Source organism: Camelus dromedarius, chromosome 19 (genome assembly GCF_036321535.1).
Source record: "Camelus dromedarius isolate mCamDro1 chromosome 19, mCamDro1.pat, whole genome shotgun sequence".
Classification (NCBI taxonomy): domain Eukaryota; kingdom Metazoa; phylum Chordata; class Mammalia; order Artiodactyla; family Camelidae; genus Camelus; species Camelus dromedarius.
In genome coordinates this window covers 14,031,089-14,057,364 of record NC_087454.1, presented here as the reverse complement: position 1 = coordinate 14,057,364, position 26,276 = coordinate 14,031,089, and the positions used below count along the sequence as shown (strand labels likewise).

Below are 26,276 nucleotides of genomic sequence, written 5' to 3'. Positions count from 1 at the left end.
ACCTCATTGCAGTTTTGATTTGCATTTCTCTGATAATTAGTGATATTGAGCATTTTTTTCATGTGCCCCAAGTTCTTAATTGTGATAAAGTCTAAAATTTTTCTTTTGTTGACTGTACTTTCAGGGTCACATCTATGAAACTGTTGCCAACTGCAATGCCATGAAGATTTCCCCCAATGTTTTGTTCTCTTGTAAGAGTTTTATAATTTTAACTCAAGTTTACTTTGGTCTTTTATCCATTCTGAGTTAATTTTCATATGTGGATATGTAGTTTTCCCAACACCATTTGTTGAAAAGACTGTCCTGTCTCTACTGAATGATCTTGGCACCCTTATCAAAAATCAATTGGTCATTTATGTGAAGAATTTTTTTCTGAGATCTCTATTCTATCCTATTCTATTGATCTATATGTCTATTCTTACACTAGTACCATATTGTTTCAAGTGCTGTAGCCACGTTGTAAGTTTTGAAGTTGGAAAGTGTTTGTGCACGGTGAAAGTGTTCTTTCAAATTTATTCTCCTTTTTCAAGATCGTTTTCGGTAGTTGGGGGCCTCCTGAAATTCCATATGAATTTGAGGGTTGGCTTTTCCATTTCTGCAAGAAAGGCTATTTCAACAGGGATTGCACTGAATCTGTAGCTCACTTTAGGTAGCACTAACATGTTAGCAATGTTAAGTCTTCCTATCTATGAGCATTGGGTATCTTTCCATTTATTTAGATACGTAAAACTTTCTTTCAGCAATGATTTCTAGTTTTCAGCATACAAAACTTTTACCCCTTTGTGCGATTTACTCCTCAGCATTTAATTCTTTTAATTCTTTTAGATGCTATCATAAATGGAATTGCTTTCTGAATTTCTTTTTTTGGATTGTTCACTGCTGGTGTATGGAAACGATTTTTGTGTGTTGATCTTATAATCTACAACTTTGCTGAGTTTGCTTATTAGCTCTAGTAGCTTTCTTGTGGAAGCTTTGGAATTCTCTATACATAGGATCATCATGTCATTTGCAAATATAGTTTTACCTCTTCCTTTCCAATTTGGATGCCTTTTATTTCTTTTTCTTGGCTACCAGCTCTCCCTAGAACTACTAATACGATGTTGAATATCAGCGGTGAAGGTGGGCATCCTTGCTTGTTCCTGATCTTAGGAGAAAGCTTTCAGTCTTTCCCCACTGATATGCGTTACCTGTGGGATTTCCATAAATACCATGTTGAGGAACTTCCCTTCTATTCCTAATTTTCTAAGAAGTTTTTATCATGAAAAGGTGTTGGGTTTTTTGTCAGATGCCTTTACTGTTTCAGCTGAGATGATCACATGTCCCCCCAATTCTTAAAATATTAATGTGATGTGTTATACTGATTGATTTTATGTTGACTCACCCTTGTATTCCAGGGGTAAGTCCCACTTGTTCATGGTAAATAATCTTTTAATATGCTGTTGAAATTAATTTACTAATATTTTATTGAGTATTTCTGCCAAACAAAATTCCCTATAAATATAGATGCAATTTTCTTTTCTTACGGCATCTTTCTCTGGCTCTGATATCAGGGAAATGCCTGCCTTACAGAATGAGTTAGGAAGTCTTCCTCTTTCAATTTTTTGAAAGAGTTTGAGAAGAACTAGTGTTAATTATTCCTTAAATGTTTGGTAGAATTAACCTGTAAATCCATCTGCTCCTGGATTTTTCTTTCTTCCTGCTAGTCAGTGGGGAAAGTCTAGTGTTTAAGGGAAAAAAGTCTTGCTGCAAAGTATTTTCTTAAGAGAACCAAGGTCCATGAACGAATTTTCCCAGGGACCCCTATCAACACATCTACTTCAATCTTATGCTTCCCTCACTAGATATGTTTAAATTACTTCTGGTTATTTTTAAACAAATTAAACCTGCAAGAATAAAAACATTACACAAATTCCTCCTGCAAAGGCAAAGATTCACAAGATAGTACAAGGAACTACTTTCAGGATTGAGTGTCATCAGACTCAGTCCAAAGTAATTCTTTGAGGGAGGTAACACTCAACTTCACAAGGAAGCTATAGTTTGTAATTAGACTCACTACTTCATTGCATATGTATCCATTACATGGATGGTAGGCTTTAGGTCACAGAGGTTGGGCCCAAGTACACTGAGCCATAAGTAAACAACTTAGTTTATATCTATTTGAAAATCTTTAGGTCTGTTTAAAAACCACATGTGTTCTATTCCTCTATGGAAACGGGGTTAAAAATGAAAGTTAAAAGCTTGGACTTTGGAATCAAGACAGTCTGGGATAACATCTATAGTTCTTATGATTAATTAGGCATATTAAAAGCAGATTAGATAAACTCAAGAGGTAAAATTCCCAGTTCTTCAGGCTTTTCTGAACCCCAAGCTTTCCCTTACCTTGATCCAAGGTTCCCGGGTCCCCTTCACACATTCTTTTCTGGGCATTTGCCTCATCAGTCCTTCTAAGTATATTCAGATGCCCATAAACTAGGAAAACCTAATAAGAGGCCAAATGAAACTCCTTGCTTCAACAGCTACACAGTTGGGATATTTCGGCCATAGAACTCTAGGAAGCAGTACTGGTAGGAAATAATTGACAGAAAACTAATGAAGAATAATAGCGTCTGCATTTCCTTTACCCCCAAGGTAGGGCTGGGGAGGGCATGACTTCTAGGCCTCCCTATTAATCTCTTTGCTCTTTTCATCTTTGGCCATGGAAAAATCTCCTTCTTGATCTTAAGTCGCCCCCCAAATCTGTGCTCCCCAGCAGTCATTAACTTGAGTTCCTCAAATACAGCTGCAACTCATTTTCTCTGAACTTCCCTTCCTTTGCTGCATTTGCTAGAATTAGATGCTACATCCCTTGAGGCAGGAATCTTTTTATTCCATATATAGTGCTTTTGGGTGGTCATGTGTTAATATCAAAATTTAAAACACCTAACCTTGTTTATAAAATTGGTTTTCATGTTTAAATGGCTAAAGGAATCATGAAAGGGGAAGAAACAACGTGTGCCAAGGACCCACTGTTTGACTCTTGTGATCTCACTTCATCTTTCAATGACCCGGCAATGGAACTTTGTCCCTGCCTCACCAATGAGGCTCAGAAGCAGGAAGTGGTCTGGCTGCAAATTTAAACCAAACTTTTGTTGATGTCAAAAATCTCATGCTCTTTCCCTATACTATCTGTCTCAGATTTGTAGGGAAAACAACTGAGATCTGAATCCCAGTTGCTTCAGAGCCTTAACTCTTTTATGGTTCCTTAACTCAAAGTTTATGGTTTCAACATCATAAAAATCAAGCTCAGTAGTAGAGCAGGCATAAACAGGTGTTACTGATGAATCGACTTTCAAAAACTAAAAATATTTTGAGAAATGATTAGGACTCCAGATGAATATAAACTTGGCATGGGTCCTCTAGATTGAGTTGTACCATGGAGCAGAGGTTTCCCAGGTTTCTTGATTCATGGTACCCCTCAGCCAAAAGAAACAGCCAACCAGTCTGTTTATTAAGTAAGTAGGTCTTAACAACATAATAAATACTTGTGTCTTAATAATTCATGAAAGTTGTTTGAAAAAAATAATACGTGTTATTGTACAGCAAAGGGAGTATAGTCAGTATTACAATAACTTTATATGGTATATAATCTATAAAAATATCAATTCACTATGTTGTACCCCTGAAACTAATACAATATGGTAAGTCAACTATAATTCAATGCACATTTTTAAAACTTAAAAAAATACATGTAAATTAAAATAAATGTATCTTTATTTCATTCTAAAATTACCATAATTACCTACGAATGAAAGCTGTGCATCTGTTGGGCACTGTACAACTTCTCAAACCTTGAATTAACATCACCCTCATTTCTTGTTACACATTGATTTTCAGTTGATACTTGCCTGTTATCCCAGCAACTGCCTTAAGATATGGTAACATCAAAAAATCTTACGCATTTCAATGTTGAAACTGTGAACTATTCTGAGCTAACAGTTTGCTTGGTATCTGACAGATGTCGCGGTGTTTCCCACAAAAATTTAAAATATCCCATGGCACTCCTATGAGTTCACTACAGCACCTTGGGGTGCCCAGGGGCCAGGCAAGCCTTAAGAATATCGTTTATCCCTTCTTTTTTCTTCTTTCACTCCCTCCTTTCTTTCCTTTTCTGCTGCTCTCTCCCTTCTTCATTTATCTCCCATGCTTATTTTATAACGATAAAAACTCTTGAAGCTTCATCTGTAACTCTAATTCTCTCTCCATGACATCTTATAATAGACACTGAAATTTTCAACCTGGAGTGAAGTCAATGGAAAAGCCTCTGTTTTGACTGAACGACATACGGAAATCTGATGTTTCGACACATTTTCCCAGCAACAAAGCAGTTTCAGCAAAGAATTTTAACATTATCCTATTGACAGTTTTGCACTTGATGAACCAGGGAAGAATGGGAAAGAGAGGGAGAAAGAGGGAGGAAGGAAGCAAGAGAAAAGAAACTTGAGTAATAAATATTTTAAAAGTACATCCAGAACCATGTAGATTCTTGGAGCAGGATGATACGGAGGGAGGGTCCGGGCCCCCTCAGAACCCAAGCACCCACGGGGTCAATCTTAGATCCACATCTGTTGGCACAAGTCAAGCTGAGGTGGAAGAGAGTCTTGGGAGCAGGAAGGATGCACAGCATTGGAGCCAAGACTCTGGAGTCAGGTCCTGCTTTTATGACTTAGTAGATCTGTGATCCTTCCAAGTTACTTAATCTTGTGAGTTTTAGATTTTTTTTCTCTCAGTAAAATGGGACTAATAAAATGTATCTCAAGGCTGTGTTTTCAGGACTGATAAACACTTGTAAAGTGTACATCATTTTGTCCAACATGTTTAAAGGTTAGACAGTTGATGGCTATCAGTATTAATAATCATTATTATCAAAATCGGGCTGACTCATGGATGAGAGACAACAGAGACAAGGTCTGCTGAACAAAGTCAAAGGTACAGAGAGGAGAAACAGTGCGGAGAATGTCAGGGTTCACCTCAGCAAGCGGACTGCGTTCACAACTCTCAGACAGAGCTGATGGGAATGTAAATTAGTCCAATCACTTGAAAACACCACTTGGCAGTGTGTACCAAAGCTGAGCATGTGCAAATGCCCCGACTTAGCAATTCCACTCCTCGATCTAAGTTCACACAAATGCACGCTTTTGTGTACCAAAACACGAATTATAGCATCATTATTCTAGTAGCCAAAAAATTAGAAGTAACTCAAAAGTAGAATGGATAATTACAGTGCGGTATATTCACACAACAGAATTCTAATCAGCAACGAAAGTGAACGGACTACTGCCACACACAACCTGGATGCATCTCACAAGCAACGCTGAGCAAAAGAAGGCAGATGCAAAGCAGCGCATGGTGTATGACTCCGTTACAGGGAGACCAATTTAGGATGTTAGAAGTAAAGATAGTAGTTACCTTTTGAGGGACAGAGTTAATGGCTGGGAAGGTGCATGGGGAGTCTACTGGTGCTGGTTACCATGTGTGTTCATTTTTTGAAAATGCATCAAGCTGTCTCCCTCTGATTTATATATATGCATTTAGGTACATGTATTTATGTACACATATTTGCATTTTCCTATGTTTGTTTTACTCTAATAAACAATTTAAGAAAAAAATTGGCCAAAATATTGAAAAGATCTTACCATAGAATTTGTCTCCCGGTCTGTCCCTCCCAAGGCACCCCTGAATTCACGTTGAAAGCCAATCCCCAAAGTGATGGTGGGAAGTGAGGCCTTTGAAGGGTGATTAGGTCATGAGGGTAGAGCCCTCACGAATGTGATAAGGCGTAAGAACAGCTACGTTCATAAACTGTGATTACAAACAGGTCGATTATCCTCTCGTGCCCGACTCTGTATCAGTCAGGGCAGGCTGCGTCACGCCACAGTAAGAGCTCCCAAATCTCAGCGGCTCAGCGGAGCACAAGTTCCGTTCTTGCTCTGCGTGTGTCTGGCACACGCAGGCAGGATGCTCTGCCCCTCGCACTCCCTGAGGCAGTCAGACTGAGGAAGCTTCATCCTGACACGTGTGTCCACAATCGCCTCTGCGGTGGGAAGAGTACGTGGCAGACTGGATTTGAACACGTCTGTCCAAAGAAAGACATGACCTTTCCACTCCCACTGCATAGGCTAAAGCAGCTCACATGGCCAGGCCTAACCCCAGAGGGGCAGATGTGCAGCCGCCCTGTGGGCAGAAGGAGAGGAGCTGGAAAGGGGACAGCTTTACAGATACCACACTTGCTCCTTCGGCTTCCAGGTTTAGTCATGTTCAGAGTTCTGTCCGCAAGAGAACTGTGTGGTCAGCAGACACCCACCCTTCTCTCTCTTCCTCTAGCAGGTCATGGAAAAAGCAAGCTGGGCCTTCAGACCACGGCCACACCCTTGCCAGCTGGTCACCAGGATGGGGACCGCTATTAGGTATGATCCGTTCCTGCTGCAGGGCTTCGACGCCTTCTGGACCGAAGAGCAGGGTGGAGCTGCAGCCTAACTGGGGGTAACAGCTGGGGTGGAGTGGGGACGATCCTGCACGGCCGAAACAATCCTTGAGAATCCCCACCATGGCTGGTGAGGGGGTAGCAGGGCTGTCAGAACCCTGGATGTATCACTCTCTGACGGAAAAAGATGAAGGAAGGAGAGTGGAGGAGAGGCAGGCACAGAGCTGGAGGGGAGGAAAGAAACAGATGAGGGAGATGAGAGGAAAAGTCTCAGATAGGAGTAGAAAAAAAGCTTTCTGTGTCCAATCTGTACTGGATGTGAAACTTCCTTATGTCCTAGAGAGCATGACTCTAGGCTTTGGGTAGTATTTCCACCTCTGCTAGGTTTTCATTAAATAAGCACCACGCTGGAACCCACTCTTTATTAACAAAGAAATGACTGTATATCTCTCAAGAAATGAAGTGCCCAGCAGGCTCCTATACCCTGCCAAGTCTTCTCCTTCCTCCTGCTGCTAGCACAGGAATCCCAAGTGGATGTCCCGCTGCAGGGCTCTTGTAGAGACATGAGCAGATCCTTGCATTTTACATGTGATTTACTCTTAGAAGCACATACCAGGTTCCGGAGAAATGTACTAACTAGTACTAGAGTTTTTTGTGTTCTTTTTTTTTTTAAACTCAGCAACTGATGACATAATTTTAATTTGGATTCCTTAAAGTCAAAAAAAGAGGCTGAAAACATTTTGAATAAAAAGAAGACCCGAACAGGGGTGGAGGTTCAAAATGAAAGCTGTCCCATGGTAACCACACGGCGCCTGATCTCCCTGTGACTATACAATCCAAGTAATTTATTAAATTCTGATAGTCAGGAGACTTGTGCATTACACCAATTCCTTTTATTGTGAAAGAAATCACTTTATTTAGTAATGGCCAGTGATGTCAGGTAGAAATAAACACGACATAATTGATCAAAAATGTCAGAAAAGAGGCAGAGCTTGTTTAGACAAATCCAGTTTTTGAAAGTTTGTGGGTGCTTAGGAAGTGGCTGATTCCTCAGACTTCTCAAAATGTTGCCAGGAGTCCTTTAACTGGCAGACTCTCCCTGTGCATTCCAAAAGGATTCAAGATCCAAAATCAGGTCTCCATATAAAGTTTTCAGGAATACAGCTGCTGTGGAAAATAAGATGCTTATAGCATCAGGACCCCAAACAAGGCATCAAGAGAAAAGAAACATTTACAAATGTTTATTGAAAATGGAAAATTCTTCCTGCATATGGAAGAGGTGACCAGACCCACCCTACAAATAAGCCCTGATTGAAGATTGGCGATTTAAAGAAAATGCAGCCACTTGCATTTCTTGCTAAAAATAAACCAAAAGGAGCTTAATTGAAAAGAGATGCTATGGCAGCTGTTATTAGGTTGCAGGTCAAATAACTCGTGGTCCCAACTCAATGTGAGATGGGGTGAGCCTCATTAAAGAGTGTGGTTGAAGAGCAGATGGGGAGACCAGAAGAAATTATCGCCTTTTGAGAATTAATGTGGTTGCTTTCCTCTTCTTTGAAGATTTTAATTAGAAATTTATTCTTCTTCACAGAGGCTTCAGTTAGTTATGTTTTCATTATAGACCTTGACCAAAAAAGCAAAAAGAAGAGCAAACAGAGCCATGCCCACAGACAGCGTCAGCGCACAGTCCTGGTGCAGCCTTTGCAGTCGCCACGCCATTCTGGAACTTGCCGAGTCCCGTGGAGTTGCAGCTGGGCTGTGGGATATTGAGTTCAGGTGATGCCCAAGCCTATTTCTGAATTCCTAGGAAGAGAAAAACATAGAGGAAAACGAAAGATTTTAAAGTTACAAAAAAAGCTCTCTTGTGATACCAGTCAAGGAATGGATCTCTAGGAGGAGCATTTTTTTTATTGAGATATAATTGATATATATTGAGATATAATACATATAACACAAGGATTCAATATTTGTATACAGTGAAATGATTACCACAATAAGTCTAGTTACAACATAGTTAACAAAACTTTTTCCTTGTAATAAGAACTTCAAAGACCTACTCTCTAACCAAATATACAATGCAGCATTATTAACTGTAGTCACCATGCTGTACGTTAATTCCCCAGCACCTATTTATGTTACAACTAGAAGTTTGTATCATTTGACCCCCTCCACCCATGTCACCCACCTGCCACCTCCCTGTCTCTGACAACCACTAATTTGTTCTCTGTATCTATGTATTCATTCAGTTTTCTTTCTTCTTTTTTTTTTTATTAGATTCCATTTCTTCCTCTGACTTATTTCATTTAGCATAATGCCCTCAAGATCCATCCATATTGCTGCAAATGTCAAGACTTCCTTCTTTTTTACAACTGAGTAATAATCCATTGTACATATATGCCACATCTTCTTTGTCCAATCATCCATTGATGGACACTTAGGTTGCTTCCATGTCTTGGCTGTTGTAAATAATGCTGCAATGAACATGGAGGTGCATGTATCTTTTCAAGTTAGTGTTTCTGCTTCCTTTGGATAAATATCCAAAAGTAAAATTGCTGGATCATATAGTAGTTCTACTTTTAGTTTTTTGAGGAAACTGTTTTTTTTTATTTTGCTATTGAGCTGTATGAGCTCTTTATATATTCTGGATATCAACCCCTTATCAGATATCAGTTAATGTAATTTGCAAATCTTTTCTCCCATTTGGTTGGTTGCCTTTTCATTTTGTTGATGGTCTTTGCTGTGCAGAAGCTAATTTTTAGGTTGATGAAAGAAGGGGCTATCACTTACTTCTTCAAAAGAGGCAAAAACACCCACCAGATGCCAGGTGGGCCATGTTAGGTATAAGTTACAGTTCCTTTCCTTGAGGGGTCAGACCAAGTTCATGAATTTCCAAATTATACACAGACTATGTGAGACAAATGGTGCTCACAGAGAATCAAGGCAGAACTCACGGAGAGTAGAATTGATGCAGAGTGGAGTCATATCACAAATGTACCTAACTTTTAGGGACGCAACCATATCCACTCAGGAAAAGAAGAATGACAAAGGATCAAACCATGGAAGCCATTTTATTCAGCAAACACATTCCTTTGGACAGGGACTCCCGGCTGGGACACTGCAGCAGGAGGGCTGCCCTAGGCCCTCCCCGTGCACAGCCCCTCCATTCACCCTGGTGTGCAGAGAACACCGCCATTTTCTCTGTGCGCCAGACCCGGAAAGGCTGGGAAATACTGCTTGGAGGGAGAATGAAGACCTAGGAGATGTGACTGTGAGACTTTTCGGGTGGTCTGTGTTCCTTGATGCATTTTAGCAGGTGTGGGGAGGAGTGGACCAGGGGCACGCGGCCGCTCCCAGGGTGGTTCTAGTGTTTCAAAATGTAATTTGGGTTCCATGATATTAGGTTTCCACCTTATGCACAGGCTTTACAATCAGTGCCTCTCCTGCTGAGACCTGAGTAACATTTTGAGAGATGGAGAGCGGAGAGCAGGGTGCTGGATGGAAGGAACAATGCTAGGGGGCGGGGTGCGGTCCAGAGACAGCACAGCACAAGGCGTGACTGCGGAAAAGCAAGAAGTCCACAGAAGCACAAGATGTCTTGGAGGGACCATTTAGCTTTGTTTATTCTTTCCTTCCATGCTCTCAAACAATCTTCTGGTAACAGCTTGGGCCTCTGTGTGGAGTTGCAGTCCCACTGTGCACAGAAGCAGAAGGTGACTGGCAGGAATGTGTAGGGTGGACTAGGGGGAGGGAAGAAAATAGGGGAGAGCATCCAGGGGCAGGTTGTGGTGATGGAGGAGGTGGAAGGTGATGAGGACCTATGTCACGTTGACGACAAAGGGCGAAGAGGAGGGAATGACAGATTTTTGATGTAGAATCAACAGGACTTGAATTCAGGTGAGTAGGTGACGGAGGTAGAAAGAACAGGCAGAAATGAGAATAACTTTCCCAACCCAATTTTCACCAGCTACTGTGATAGACGTGGAAGGAGTCTTGCTTTGACTATAGGAGACTGATTACATTAACAGTTAATATTAATTAGTTAATTAATTAATCAATACAGCTGTTGACCACCAGGATCAATCTCTCAACCCCAACGGCAGTCAAGCCATTACTTACTTCTGGGCTCCTCAGGCATTGGGGCGGACACCCTGCTGACTCCCTGCACTGGAAGCTGTGGACAAGGAGGCTCACAGCTGGACTGATGGAGCCGTCGTCCCCGCAGCAGAGGGGGCAAGGGGCGGAGCTCCGCGGTCCACACAAACCTGCCCTGGGAAACCATTCTCTTCTAAGACTGGCTTTCTAGGGGGTCTTTTGGAGCTGGGACTATGTTGACAAGCTTTCATTTCGACTGGCTAGAAATAGCCCCAAGATCTCGAGGAGAGCACATGGATATGGTCACCCTGGGAAAGAAGGCAGTCCATCTACAGCTAAAGTGACAGAAACTACGTGAGTTCCTCAAAAGCAGAGAGGCTGCCAAATTCATCTCTGGGTTCTTGGAACCTGCACAGCCTCGAGTACAGAGCAGACACTCAGTAAGTGTTTAGACATGAATGAAAGAGTAGATATGAGGATGTACGTTACAGATGAGATAGAACTGATCAGAGCCATGCTTGTCTATGTCTCTGATGATCGACGGACACGACTGGACTCCAGCCAGGAGCTACTGTCTCCAGCAATTCAAAAATCACTTCTTAAGCTTGGGTTTGCAGGTCCAGAACTAAGAGGCTAATTAATTTCTCCTGGGCCTGAGTTCTTTGACCCTTTTAAGTCACAGATGGCTTTGAGAAATCAGTGAAGACCACAGACCATTCCCCCAGAAAAACATGGGGGTGTGCAAGCACCTATACACACAGCCCCACTCACATTCTGCAAATAATTTCAGGAGGGTCATAGATCCAGATATTGTGGGGCCCCTCGCTTGCTCTTCAAAAAATATGAAAACTACAAATACAAAATTAGGTACAGGGCCTCAGAAGGGGCCCCTCCAAGTGTGAGGCCCTGAGTCTTAAGCTCTAACAGCTTCAGGGAAAATCCGTCCCTTTCCCATCCCCAGTTCCGAATGCTGGACCTTGGTCCTGGGCCTGCGACTCCGGAAGGTGCTATTCTGTGACCACTGGTGCTGGGCCAGGGGTCAGGCTGCCCTGGGCAGGACTAGGTGAGTCTCAAAGCACAAAGCACTTGGTTGGGTTTATAATACATTGTACTTCACGAAAGTGCAGCACAGGGAATGTACCTGCGCTCTCAGCCCGAAAAGAAAAAAACCTTCAGCGTCAACACAAGTGACCTATCTGATGCCAAGCCACTCTCCTGTTCCCAGGGGCCGGTACACATCACAGGACCGTCTGGAAGTGCAGTGGCGTCTGCAGCCTGACCTGCCGCTCTCCCTGAGATCAAGGTGGGAGCCTGACAACGGAGCAGAGAGGGGAGATGCAGCCTGTCTCCACCGCGCTGTGCTGCTTTCATCATCTTCACCTCGTACCAACTCAGCGTCTTGGTGACAGGAGTTGGATGACGCATTTCTAATATAAGATTGAAAAAAAGTTTCTCAGATGACGGAGTCATCTGTAGCCAGCTAGCTTTGTACATTTCAATTGTCAGCACCACTGTGATATTGAAGGAAAAGTAATTTAGAAATACAGGAAATACAAGGACTTTCTCACGAAGTCCAAGATGCTCGAATACGCAAATGCACAACTACTGCAGATTTCCACACAGTTGGAAGCATTCATGAATAGAAAATAATGTAGCATTTCTGGAATGTAATGAAACTATAGGTGAAGTGATGACAAGTAACCACAGCAAGATAAAGTTTAAACACACACACACACACAACAATGTCTATAACTGACTTTAGGGACAAATTTGGCACAGTTCATAGTTCTGGAAAGTAAACAGAAAGGCTTGGACCTTTCATAAACCTCTTAGACATCATCAAGGTTATTAATTCCTGACACTAAAGACACATTTGTATCGCTCAAACTTTAATGGACCAAATACGAGAAATTGTATTGTTTACTAAAACTAACCACAAACATCGACTCTCAGATTCACAATTCTTAAGAAATCAAATTCCATTTAGAGAAGTCTTTTTCAAAACAGAAATTTGAAACAAAGTAGGATATGACCTTTTTACTCAATCAAAAAGATCCACATCTTTATCCAGTCATAGTAGGCTAAGGACACAACAAGAAACTGCTAACTTTGATTAACATGGGTTTTTTTGCCCCTTGTAAATCTCACTGTTTCCGTGATTAATTTCTAAACACACTTACTTGCTAATTGTTAAACATATTCTATTAATTTTCAAAATTATAGCTTATCAAATCCTATTAGAATAATAAAAATATAGCTTATCAAATCCTATTAGAGTAGATCCAAGTATATACACCAAACCAAACAAAACAAAAAACCCTAAAAACCAAAACAAAAACAACTTTGATGTTCAGAAACTTCAGGGATCATATGTCAACCAGGGAAAGGAAGAAGCAGCCTTTAATTTGAGCACGTTTAACACCCCGAGGAGCAAATGGGACCAGTTCTAGAAGCAGCAAGTACATGGGCTCCGGGCTCTAACAATTTATCCTCTTTTTCCCTCTATACAAAATCACTTGAAAATGGAGATAACATGAGTATTTGCACATCATAGGGTCGTTATGAGGATTAAATGAGAGCTGTAAGTGTCTTGAACATTTAAAACTCAATTAAGGGTGAGTGGAGAGCATAGCTCAGTGGTAGAGTGTGTGCTTGGCATGCACAAGGTCCTGGGTTCAATCCCCAGTGCCTCTGTTAAGGGAAAAAAACAAAACAAAATTCACTTAAAAAGGACACATTCCTGGTAATGTATGGCCCTGATGGAATATGCAAACTGCCTTAGATGTTACTTTTGTTAAAAATTACAAAGTCACTATTTTATTTGCTTTTCAAATATGGTTTAAATTGTTTTTTTGTTTAAACTATTTTTGTTTCTTACACATATTTCTTAACGAATAGCACGGGTTTCAGATTCTGGCAGACCAGAAACCGAATGCAAGTCCAGAAATTTATCAGCTGTGTGACACTGGGCAAGTGGCTTAAGCTCTCTAAGCCTAGTTACCTCTTCTGTGAAGTAAAGATACCAATATCTACTTTAAGATGTTGTTGAAAGGGTTAGAATTAATATGCCCAGAGCCCAGGTGGAGTGGCTGGAATACAGAAGTTTTAAAAAAAGGGCCACTATTATATTCCATTTCAGGGGTGTGCCTTGGAAAATGCAGAAGGCCAGAGCCTCCCACGGCACTTACCGACAGTGCCGAGATGGTGATGCCCTGTTCTGGACACTGTCCTCGGGGCTCTAACCCATGAGGGAGGGGGCCTTGTGCCCACCGTGGAGGCAGCGCCTCTAACTCCCTGGGCTCTTAGTCTACGGCGTGAGCCTTCTGGAAAGTCTCTTAACTAAAACCATCCCATATAAGAAGGGAGACCTGGGTACCACAATTTATAAAGAGGAATTCAACTGTTAGATGTGCCACGGGCCCATTTTTATATCTGGCTTTTCTTTCAACATTTAATATTGTTGTCTTCCAGGAAACTAAAAAGGAAAGAAACACGCCACATCCTCCCCCCAGGACTCCACACACCTGTTCCCCTCAGTCTGCTCTCTGCCCGACCCAGCCACCTCCTCTCTACCCACCGTCTGCCCCTGTCTCCTCCTCGTACTGATTTCTCAGAACCTGACTGCTCAGGACCCTCACTAGGAAAACCTCTCTCAACCCAGTGCGCAGCCCCTATGGGTGAGGGGCTCCGGCTCTGCGGGGCCGAGCATCCTGCCGGCCCGCATCCCGGCACACGTGGCACATGTGATGCCCCGAGCTCTCATTATCTCACCAGAAAGTGCGCTCAGTTCAGGCAGAGCTGAACCAGCAGCAGGAGAGAACGTGCTCCAGAGGAAGCCGCCTTCTCCACACATCTACAGGGGAAGGCGGGCGAGGCGCCTCCCAGCAGCGTGTGGCTGGCTGCCCCTGAACCCTCCTGGTGGAGGAAGACGGGGGCCAGCAGGGCTCGGCCTCCTCTACGGCCTTCGCCTTCCACTGAGCTAACACAGAGAAAGCTGCTTGCCAAGGAAACAGACCTCCAGGGCCGCCCTGATTTGTCCTAGTCACAGCTCCTTCAGCCAAAAGAAACAGGAGCCTGAAGGAAAGGGTACCTAGAAGGTGGTCCGTCAACATTTTCTGAAGGGATATTTGCGTGTCTGCTTGTTCCTTCGCATTCTATAGCTCTATATTCAAACAGCTGCAAGGATCCTCCTCTTAGGAGCTGACGGGCTTGGCCTTCCCCTGGAAGAGAGCCATGATGCTGGGAGGCCCCTCTGGCAGCTCCTTCTCCTTCTCATCAAAAATACTTATAAACTGTAACATGGCTGCAGAACCAGAATAATAAGGAGCCAGCAAGAAAGGCGGATGGACGATAGGCTTTCTGGAAGAGTACTACATGGGAAAAGCCTTGTTTCTGGGACGTTCACCACGTGCCCAGCAGGGCCCTGCTCTCCACGCCTGCTCTGCTTCACTTCTCCCTAACACGAGTTTCTCCCGACTGCAAGAGCTGGCCCAGTTTCCAGAGTAGGCGTCCACGGGGAAGCAGAGAGGCCTGGCTTTGGTCACGTTAAGTCGAGCCTGGAAGGAACATCAGACATGCACCTATAATGCAATATAAAGACAGGAGAAAAATCAAGCAACTGTGTAATTATTAAAATGACTACCAGTATCAAGATTCCTACCAAACAGACTTTATCCACTTTACATGGAGGTGACGGCGTCACCTTGTGTTTCCCGACCGAAGGCCCTTCCAGGAAGGGCAGCCTCAGGTCAGGCAGAGACATTTCAGGCCACCTGTCCTGCAGCTCGGAACCATGTTGAGACTCCGTAAATGTGACCTGTGGATGGCACGTCACTGGATTTTCCCTGAACACACACACTTAATCTGCTCACGTTAGAGCGTGTTGCAAGATGTATTTTAATGAGGAACAGTTGGTTTGGTTCTGCTCAAATGAAAGGCATCCCTGTAGGAGAGATGCCACCTGTCTTCCCATCTTGTGGGGCAGCTTCTAAGTGAGTTCCTCCGTCCCCGACACCTGCAGGTGTTGCCAGGGCCCAGCAGTTGCGTTCCACACGCCAGCTCCCTTCTCGGACTGACAGCCTCACCCTGTGCTTCGTGTCGCTTGCAGACACCAGGACACACAGGGGGTTACAGGCGCCAAGGTAGCTTTCTCCACTACTTTTCTCGACGTTTCTTAAATTGGGAGCCTCTTACTGTCACATAACTAGGTATGCCCGTTATCCCCAGACCAAAGCTGGGGTATTTTCTAGGTCTTGCAGTCCGTACACAGAAGGTTATACGTACAGTTGGTCCGCATTACAGGTGCGCTGCCATGTAACAGGATAAGTGAATTAAACTCAGAATCAATTACACCTTTTCATTTATTTGGGGAGAAAATTGACATTTTAAAACCTCTGTCACAGAGTTATGTGATAAGAGCACAGTGCTGCCAGCCTTTCTGTACCACTTTTGGGCAGTACCAATTCTAAGCCAGACACCAATCACATGTAACTTCCCTCTCCCCCACCTCAAATGCGTACCTGCTATCAGATCATCAAAGTGGCGAAGAAAAAGTTTAAAACCGGAACATATGCACATGCAAAAAGAAATCACTACAACCTTAGTTTTTAATCTTATTTTGGTGATAGCAGAGTAAACACAAGGCTGTGCTAATAAGGCCAAACATAAATTATTAAACTATCTGCCGTGTGATCAAATGCATTGCAGATTATATTCTGAATAATCTTGCCCTGACGACCACCAAAGGAATAGATCTGAGCTGCCTCTGTGTGCTCGTGGTGACCCCGCCCTTTCAGGACGCCCAGCCCTCTGACTTGAATGGTGCCAAATGAAAGAAAGGCAAATAATCATATCAAAACCCGAAGCTCAGCGTCTGCCCATCACCTCATTATTATTTTCTGTAACATCGTATTTCATCCTACTCAAGAGATATGAAAACGACTCTTAAGCTCTGAACTTCCTTTAATGAAGTCAAAATATTTCTTATGTGTAAATTTTTCTCAGGGCTCAGAGGCGCTGTTACAGCTTGAAGTAGAAGCTAACAGGGATGAAGGAAAAAATTGTTTGATAGCTTGTAGCTCAAGATAAATTAGAGTTTAAGAATCATCTTTTTTTTTCCAACCCGGCCTGAACATATGGCCTATGCAGAAAATCTGTTGAAACTAAATAAGTGATCAATGCAAGGAAATTGTTTTAAAATATACATCACACAGCGCAGTATACTCTTGGAAGAGAACTTCAAAATCTCCTAATTTTGAAGAGTTTGCTTTGAATAAAAAATTATCTTCATATCAGAAAGCTATCGCTATCATAACTGTATTTTATCCCTAAAACGTAAACTGAAGGAAGCACGCCAATGCCAGCATCCCTAAGGCACACTGCTGTGCGCGGCCCTGGCAATCAGGGATGAACCGAGGTGGCCGCTCAGTCTCGGCGCTGCCTTCTCCGCCCTCCTCTATGGGCCTCTGTCCGACACCTTCATTCTCTTTAACTTTCCTGATCGTTCTTCCTAAACTTAGCACCAAATAGGCCTTCAAATGAGCTCACACTTTCCTAGTTTTGACTTGTTACCTTTACCGAAATAAGGTGGCAGGGGCAGGTCACACACACACACACACACACACAGCCCCCAGGAGGCTCACTAAGAACCATGAAGGTCTGCGATCACAATGCTCATGAACAGGTAGAAATCTGAACTCATCTATTCCAAATGATTGGCTGGAAATAAGCATTTGTACAAACTACAGCTGCTCCACAGGTGTGGCAAAGCTAAAAAAAGAGAAAATGAACTGGGGCAAGATGCTTCGCTGACAATAAAGTCCTTTTGATAATCTCTTAAACCACAACCGAAACCACCCTTATTCCATGGAGCGTAACCAGGAAGCTGTGAACCAGGCTCGCTGCTGAACGTTAACAACTGGGTGTCTTAAAGTGAATCTTCAATCAGTTCAACTCAAAATAATTACCCCTAAGGGTTCTGTTCAACTAGGGTAACCACAAGAGGTACTGGCAGATGTCAGTGTTTTAAATGATCTGTTCAGCTACCCTGCAGGTGACTGCAATTGTGGGAGTGTGTGCCCAGTCGAGATTAGCTGAACGCCACTAAGGTTTTATGGTTGTTTCTCATGAGGCATTTGTAGTGACAATAGCTAAGGGATGTACAGGATGACCAGATATTTGGTCCTGCAATACCTGTTAATAAGGGATACACATCCATCTTCAGCACCAGTACATTCATTCATCCATCCATCCATCCATTCATGCATTCAAGAGACACTGACTGAGCACTTGCTCTATGCCAGGCACTATTCGAGACATTAAGGACAAAGAAGTGAACAAAGCTAAACATCCCAGCACTTACGGGTGGGCTTCCATTGTATTAACTGGAGACACAGAAATACACAAATGTTGGGTGTGTCTGATGGTGAGATGTACTGTGGAGAAAACAAGAGTCAGGACAGGGGTACCAGGTGTGACAGATGGTGGGGTTGCTATTTTACAGAGGTTACTCAGGGAGGTCACACTGACAAGGTGGTGCTTCAGCAGATGCCGGTGACTGCAGACACTTCGTGTGGGCCTCTGAGAGAAGGGCCCCAAGCAGAGGGACTAGTGAGTGGAAAGGCTCCTGCTGAGGGAGCAAACCCGGTGTGTGCACATTCAAGGCGCAGCATGGAGGCCTGGGGGGCTGGCCTGGTGTGCTGAAGGGAAGCAAGGTGGATGATGATGTCAGAGAGGCAACCAGGGGTGGGGATTGGCAGATGCCTTGAAGGCCATGGCAGGGACACTCTTAAGTGTGCTGGGAAACCCTAGACTTTTGCTCTGTTTTGTTGCGGGGGGTGGGGGAGGGAGGGTAATCAGGTTTATTTATTTATTTTTTTTCAGAGGAGGTACTGGGGATTGAACCCAGGACCTCGTGTATGCTAAAGCATGCAGGCTACCACTTGAACTATACTACACCTCCTCCCTCTTTGAAACCCTAAACTTTTTATTAAAAAAATTTTTTTTTACTGTAGTGAGCTATATATAACATAAAAATTACTTTAACCATTTAAAGGTGTACAGTTCAGTGGCATCAATTACATTTGCCACATTGTACAATTATCACCACTGTCTAAGTTTTTTTAAAATCACTCTAAACAGCAGCTGTAACCATTAAGAGACAACTTCCCATCCCCACTCCCAACCACTGATACCCTTTCTGTCTGTTCTAGACCTTGCATATAAGTGGAATCATATAATAGCTGTTCTTTTGTGCCAACTTATTTCACTTAGCGGAATGTTTCCAAGGTTTATCCATGTGGTAGCATGTATCAGAATGAATGAATGAATGAAATTCCTTTGTATGTATATGTCAACATATCAAACACGTTCTGTTTATCCATTTACTTGCTGATGGGCACTTGGGCGGTTTCCAGCCTTTGTGTGAATAACGCTGCCATGAACACTGGCATGCAATACAATTGGCATACAAACAGAGCAAGGATCTATTTGAGGGCCTGCTTTTAATTCTGCGGGGTGCATATGCTAGGTCATGTGGAACCCTAGATGTTCCTGAGCGCAAGAGAGATAGGATATGATTTTTATAGGGTAGAAACAGGGAGACTAATTAGGCAGATTGTTTGTATTTATTTTCAGATTATATAGTACAGAGCATGGAAAACCACCTTCTACAAGAATATTTAAAAGGAAAGGCCTGTGGCAAATAACACTATCCTGTACCATGGATGCTGAAGGCTAGCAGGAAAGAAACAGCACCAAGAGTCAATGAAAAAGGAAAACTTAAAACTATGATCACAAAGTGTTTATTTTATGTAACTGTATGTAAAAAAAAATGCTGTTGCTGGTTATAAATATGGTTGAATAGACCAATGACCAAGTTCTCTTCTCACACTAAATATGTCATGAATGCGATATTAGCATTTTGATTAACTAGGTTCAAATACATCTTCACTGACCGTCACCATGCCACCAATTTCATACCACATACTCACTGATCACTTCCTCTGCACCGGTTCTGATTGTTTCTCCTGCATTATCTCACTTCTTGTCAACCCCCACCCCGCCCCTCCATCGAACAGACTCTGTTACCTTCAGTTACAGAAGAGGAAACATACCTTGATATTGGAACTGACCAGCCAATGACCACACAGCTAGTAAGGGACAGAACCAAAATTCCAATCCACACAGTAAGATGCAAAATTTACATGCTTACGGGATACTCTAGTCTCTCAAAATGGATGTTTGTAAGAAAGAAGCCCTGGGAGCCAGGGGCCTCTAGAAGGAAAATGCTGGCTCTGAAAAAGTCAGTCTGCAGTGCTCCTTTGCTTTTTGCATCCTTTGGACTTCCTTCCCAAGTGGTGGCAAATCTGAAAGGTACTGTATCCTATTCTTATAGGTTGACTTTCTACTAGATAAAGGTCAACGTGACACATGACTTGTATATTGACATTTCTCAGTAATTTTACAGGATTGCATTGAGGAGGTTGAGGGACAGGAGAAAACTTCTTTCTCCAACATCATTTAATTTTAAAACATTGCAAACTGTGTTAGCAAACAAAGAGACCTGTGAGTCCATTACTTCAGGTACGACTCAAAGTCCGTACTCTGAACACGACAGGAGAAACAGGCTGTCACTTTCATCATTAGAAAGTGAAAGGGAGGGAGACGAAACTTTATGGGTGAAAGCACGCCTGGCTCTGAAGTGCTCATCCCTGCGGTGCCCACGAAAAGAATTTAAAGTTGCAAGATTATCATCAGCTTAGAAAAGGGCTTTCGCAATCTGCTTATCAAGATGTCAAAGGACTTCAAAGAGCAGGTTGGGTGGCCTGACTGTGATTTTTTTAGCCTTTGAAGAATATATTTATGTCCTAAGCTGAAGTAACAGAAGGTGTCAACCTATTACGTACCGTCTACCTCCCTGTCTCTGGTCAAGGAACCACCCACTCCAGCCTGCACATCGGTGAAAGGCAAGCTCATTCAGCAAACATGTGCTGAGTACCACCTCGGAGCCTGGCGCCGGGCTAGGGCCCGAGGCCAGGGGTGAGCAGGACAGACGGCGTGGCCCTGCTCTCATGAACTTCTGCTCCCACACGCTGTTTTCACTGTTACGCTCGTGCTCAAAAACTTTCCAACATGTGTGGTGGAAACTTCTAGCATTTGCCTGTATCTTCTCCTTAATTATACAGAAGTATGTATTTGCCAAACTCTTAAAGTTGGGTGGGGCCCTGTGAATAGTTCTGGCCAACGGACATAAATAGAAATATCCTGTGCGCCTCCTGCGGTCAGCCTGGGTCCCTGAGTGCCTGTGTGCCGCAGATAATCCCTGGGTCCGAACTGCCCACCAACTGGTACTAGATGTACTGGACTGTGAACACGAGATAAAGCTTCCTCCAGGGTTGATCTGTTACTGCAGCAAAGCCTAAGTTGTCGTGGACCAACACACGTGCTTTGCTGTCCACGGTGGCAGGTGTACGTCCTTCCCTTTGACTTCGAAGCCCAGAGGGCCCACTCTTCATAATGAACAGTATTTCACACTGCCTCTCAACTGCCTGCATCTCCTTGAGAATACGCAGAGAGCCAGGTTTGTTCCCGTGCCTCCTGTCACTTGACTCCTGCTCCTCTCACACTGCGAACCTCCCTCCTCACTCGCCTGATTAAGTCCTCACCTCCAAAGTCCAGTACTAATATCGTCACATCCATGAAACTCTCTGCAGTAGACAGTGTCTGAACACCTTCTTCACACTGAGTCTCCGCACTGTGAACTCCACCTTACAAATACACATTCCGAGACACAGTTCCCATGCTCCTTTGTCCCTCAGGTGCAAACCTGAGACCCAGGTCAAACACTCCGATGCAACATGTACGAGACACGGATTGTGAAGTAAGCTTCATGAAGAAGCAGACAGGTGTTGGGGCTTCTGCCCTATTGGGGCAGGAGGGCCGGAGGCAGCAAATCTTAACCAGCAACTTCTGCGTGGTTTGGGTGCTATTTCCAGAAAACTCAGCAAAGAGTCTGCTCCCTAGCCCTTCCAGTAATTCTATAGATTATCTAGTATCTCTTTTTAAACCCCTTTCTGTTAAACTAACTGAACTGTTTTCGGTTGTCTTCAAAGAACCCTGACCCATTCATTCCCTGATACCTCAAGTCTCCAGTGGTCTCCTATCTTCCAGTCTCTTAAGATCTCACATCATTCAACTGAATACTTTATATTACAGATTTTGTTTTATTAGCACTTATCTTCTCTTCCCAACTAAGTTTCCATCTCCTTGAGGGCAAGGATCACATCTTAGGCTTCTGTATCTCAAGCAGTGCTTGGCACAGCACTGAGTCTGCTTTAGGAATGGATCAGATAACCATGTAATTTACCACACTTCAGAGAATGAGAAAAGGGCACTTATTAATTACACCAGGACAACGGGTATAAACCAGGACCATCCCAGACAAATCAAGACATAATCATACTTGGTCATTGTCGTCTGAATAAAAAGTGAAAGACATTTGAAAGAAAGGTAACGAAGTCAAAATGAAAGCACAAAAGAGCAGTCCTGGACACCTTAGATTTGGTAAGAATCATCCATAAACTTTAATCACAAGAGCAAGTGTATCACCTTGGGTAGCCAGTGCACCTACATAGTACCCTCTCTCTCACCCTAATCCCTTCCAACCAGGCTCACAACAGAATAGCAGTATTACCAGAACCTCCAGACTAAGTCTCCTCAAAGGCCCAAACCACACTCATTATTTCCGTCTCCAACATTTAGCCAGTGCTTAGATAACGTAATGTTCAGTAAGTGCTAAAACGTGTCCTGAGAAGCCAGGCACCACCTGCGTGCTGCATGTGTGAGTAATCCAGGCTCGCGGGGCCCGGTTCTCCTCTCCCGCCCCCAGGCCCTCCCGGCTCTGGGAGTCTGCCTGTGCCTCTCTCTGCCTCAAGCATCCTGCTCCTTCTGCCCCTCTCCGCAACGTGGGCAAAGGACGCAGAGGAAGGGAGAGCGCCTGTCCAGTCCCACCCCGACGCCCCTTTGTGAGCGTGCACAGCGCTGCAAAGAGCACGTCACGTGTCTGAGCTGCTCTAACCCAGGCTAGGAAAAGCCTCACCACCGAGCACACAGTAGAGGCTCGTGAAATAGTAGCCGTCATTGCTATCAAAGCACATTCGTTCCCCGATGCATGCGATTCCCACCACCAGGCCCCAGCGACAAGCCAAGCGCAGGAGGAGGAAAATTATCATCAGTGATTGCGCAATTAGTGATGCAAATGAAATGGAAGCTAATTGTCTAACATCAGCTCGCTCTGATGCTACTTTGGATGGTAGTCAAATTGGTGCATGGGAGGTACCGCAAACACACTAAATACATTTTTGAAATGACATAATCATCCGAGTTCAGCTGTGATGCCCGATAAAATACAGCTCAGGAGCACAGAATAAAAGCTACATATCTGGACTGTGAAACCCAAATATGTCCTAATGGATCTTCAAATGCGATTAATTATATGCCCTATGAAAGGAAGAAATGGACTAAATATTACATGTGCTATGGTTTTAATTGTGACACCAATTTAACATATGGGCAGTGAAGAATTCTATCTTATATAAAAGGTAAAGAGAAAAAAGAAATCAGCAAAACTGCTTGGGATTGGAGCCAGTCTCTTGGGGGTGGAAGGGAAAAAAAGGAAAGAACACACCCTCATTTGCTTCTAACACGGTTAGCTGATCTGTTTGAAATTAGACCCACTTTCAACTGTTTTAACTTAATTATTAAGCTGTTTCTTAGCCTCATGAATGCAGTTTTCATGCGCTTTCAAATCTGGCCCTGAACTAATAGACCCTTTCACTTCAGTGGTTTTGGAAATGAATGTGAGATAGAGAGGAAAGCATTTTAACGATGCTTTTCTAAGGGTCAGAGCTCTGAAAATATAGTATAGTCTGTACATAAAATTCAGTACACCTGAATATCCTGCTGGCCCTTTGCCTGGTAATGAGGTAAGCACGCCACCCTCTAAAGCCTCTGCTTCCTTGCTAAGTGCAGTCGGCTGTGCTGGGGCTGAGCTACGTAACTGCTCAAGTGAGGCCATCGTTAGGATCAAAGTCCCGACGGATGAGAAACAGGTGGCAGCCAGGCACCCTGGGGTAGCCATCCCTTCCCTTCTGAGAGAGAGAATGCTGGGGACAGGTCTCCATTCTAGAATGTTCTCCTTTAAAAGGGGGCAGAAGGAACAAGAGGAAGAAAAGTCTGTCAGTAAGAACAGCCCATGCTGGAAGACTGCGGCTAAGTCTCCTCCTGTTACTTTGTTAGTCTCACTGTGTGGAGGAACCCCTGAATAAATCTGGTTTCCTGTACTGTTTTGTAGGGAATCAGTGGCCGATGATCACCGCATTTGAAATGATGAAAGACTGCACAATTTTACCCTCATTGCTTAAAGTAAAATAATCCCTTAGCATGGATCACAAATTTATAATAATTATTATTCATTATCATTAGCCAGTATTCATTGTAATAGCTCCAATTTATTGATTGCTAAGCCATTTCCATGCACATCCTATGAAGTGGGTACTATGTTATGCCCCCTTTACAGAGGAGAGAACTGAGGCAGAGGGGTGGAGTAACTCCCCCAAGGTCTATTTCTTACTGTGAAACAAGGATTCAAATACAGGTAATCAGACTCCAGAATCCAGAATCCACATTCTTATTTGCTATACTATGCTGCCTACTGAAGACTGATGGAAGTAAAGCACCTGTTAGAAAATTAAAGTAAACATTTTTTTTTAAAAAGCCAGTAAATCAGATTTTTTTTATCTTTACTGAATCCCTTTATCAAATATTAATATACCTACTGCGCACTGGGCACTCTGTCCACAGTATCTAATTTAACCTTCTGCAAATTAGGTATCTCCATTTTACAAATGAAGAGACTGATTCAAGGAAGCATGTTGTATGACATCACAGGAATTGTAATCTGAACCCACGACCAACAGATTCCAAATCTTGAGCTCTTTTCACAAAGCCACGCTACCTCTTCTTTCTTTAAAGTGATTCTTTATTACTAGGAATCAACCTAAAAAGAGAGAAACTTTGGAATAAAACTGACTACTTTTAAGTTCAGAATTAGGAGAATTTTCTTCTTTGCTCTCTTCTGCCAGGCTCAAAATAGCTCTGACTTCTTAAGAATCGATCTTAGAAATGGTAGGATTCAGGTGATTTGTTCTAACACGGGCCATAAAAGGAGAAAGAACATCAGAAGTAAATCTTTCAGGCTGTATCCAGCAGCAGCAGTAGCGCTCATATTCGTCTGTATCCCGAGGCAGACTTACAGCTTGAATACCACTTTTAACAGAACACAGAGAAGATGATTAATATTGTCCATTTTCCCATCATCCCCTCCCGACTTCCTGTACCTAATGTAAGCTTACTGTAGTATATAAAAGGCAACTACTGTCCGATATAAATAAAACTCCTGCAACTCAAAAGGGGAAAGGCAGCACAGGCCAGGGGTTAAAGATCCAGGCTTGAACCCACACCCATCAGGATGGCAACTACAAAGAAACCCCAGAGAACAGTCAGTGCTGGGGAGGATGTGGAGACATTGGAACCCCTGTGCACTGCTGGTGGGAAGGTTAAGTGGTATAGCCACTGTGAAAAACAGTATGGTAGGTCCTAAAAAAATAAAAATAAAAGTACCATGTGATCCAACAGTTCCACTTTTGGGTATATACTCAAAAGAATTAAAAACAGGGTCTCAAAGAGGAATCTGTGCAACCACGTTCATAGCACCATTATTCACAATAGCCAAAAGGTATAACAACCCAAGTGTCCATTGATGGATAAATGGGTAAACAAAGTGTACAAATATACAACTAGATATTATTCAGCTTTCAAAAGGAGGGACATTCTGACACATGCAGCAACAGGGATGAACTTTGAGGACATGATGCCAAGTGAAATCAACCAGTCACAACAAGACAGATACTGTATGTTTCCCTTATATGAGTTCACAGAGACAGAGAGGTGGCTGCCAGGGGCAGTGCGCAGAGGTGAACGGGGAGTTGTTTAATGGGCTAGACTTTCAGTTTTGCAAGACAGAATGAGTTCCAGAGATGGGCTGGACTGTGAACAAACACACTTAACACTACTGAACTGTACACTTGAAAGCGGTTGAGATGGTAAACTTCATGTTCTACATATAGTCACAATTCAAAAATAAGAACACAGGCTTGAAAGTTGGTAAGACCTGAATATAAATCCTGGCTTGCCTCTCCCAGTTTCTAATTTTGTGACTCTGCATAAGTTATTGATTCAGCTACTGATGCTCGGATTCCTCATCTCTGAAAGAGGGATTAGAGTAGTACCTGCCTGACAGCACGGATGTTATAAGGATGATACGAGCGAACGTGTGTGAGATGTAGTGCTTGGCCCATAATAAACACTCCATAAATACTGGTTTTGTGTCACAGCAGCAGGCATGGAGTATGTAGCCAATGGCAACGCAGAGTGGTACAGAGGAAAAGTCCCTCGCAATCTCTCCAGAGGCCACAAGGGGTGGCATTTGTTACCCTGCGGGTTTGAACACGGCCCAGGGTTTGGCTCACCGCCTTGAAAGCTCAGAAACCGAAATGCTCACCATCTACAGAGGAGACCATGCGGCCTGGACACAGGACACCAGTGTATAAAATTAGAATGCCAATTTATAAACAGCTCATTTATAGCGGGCTGCTCAAATTTATTT

The 26,276-nt window shown here is 43.2% G+C and overlaps 1 protein-coding gene and 1 non-coding gene across 7 annotated transcripts in view; one reads left to right on the top strand and one right to left on the bottom strand.

Moving 5' to 3' along the window:
- Positions 1-7,331: 7,331 nt before the first annotated feature.
- CDKAL1 (CDK5 regulatory subunit associated protein 1 like 1) overlaps positions 7,332-26,276 on the bottom strand; it is a 538,667-nt gene continuing 519,722 nt past the window's right edge. For all 6 annotated transcript variants that reach the window (XM_010980113.3, XM_010980118.3, XM_010980114.3 and 3 more), the window contains one exon: positions 7,332-8,263. In XM_010980113.3, coding sequence (XP_010978415.3) covers positions 8,057-8,263 — 207 coding nt within the window. In that variant the 3' untranslated portion in view covers positions 7,332-8,056. The remainder of the gene's footprint in view (positions 8,264-26,276) is intronic.
- TRNAA-GGC (transfer RNA alanine (anticodon GGC)) lies at positions 13,174-13,246 on the top strand. Its single transcript has one exon. It is a non-coding gene; the product is annotated as a tRNA-Ala (tRNA).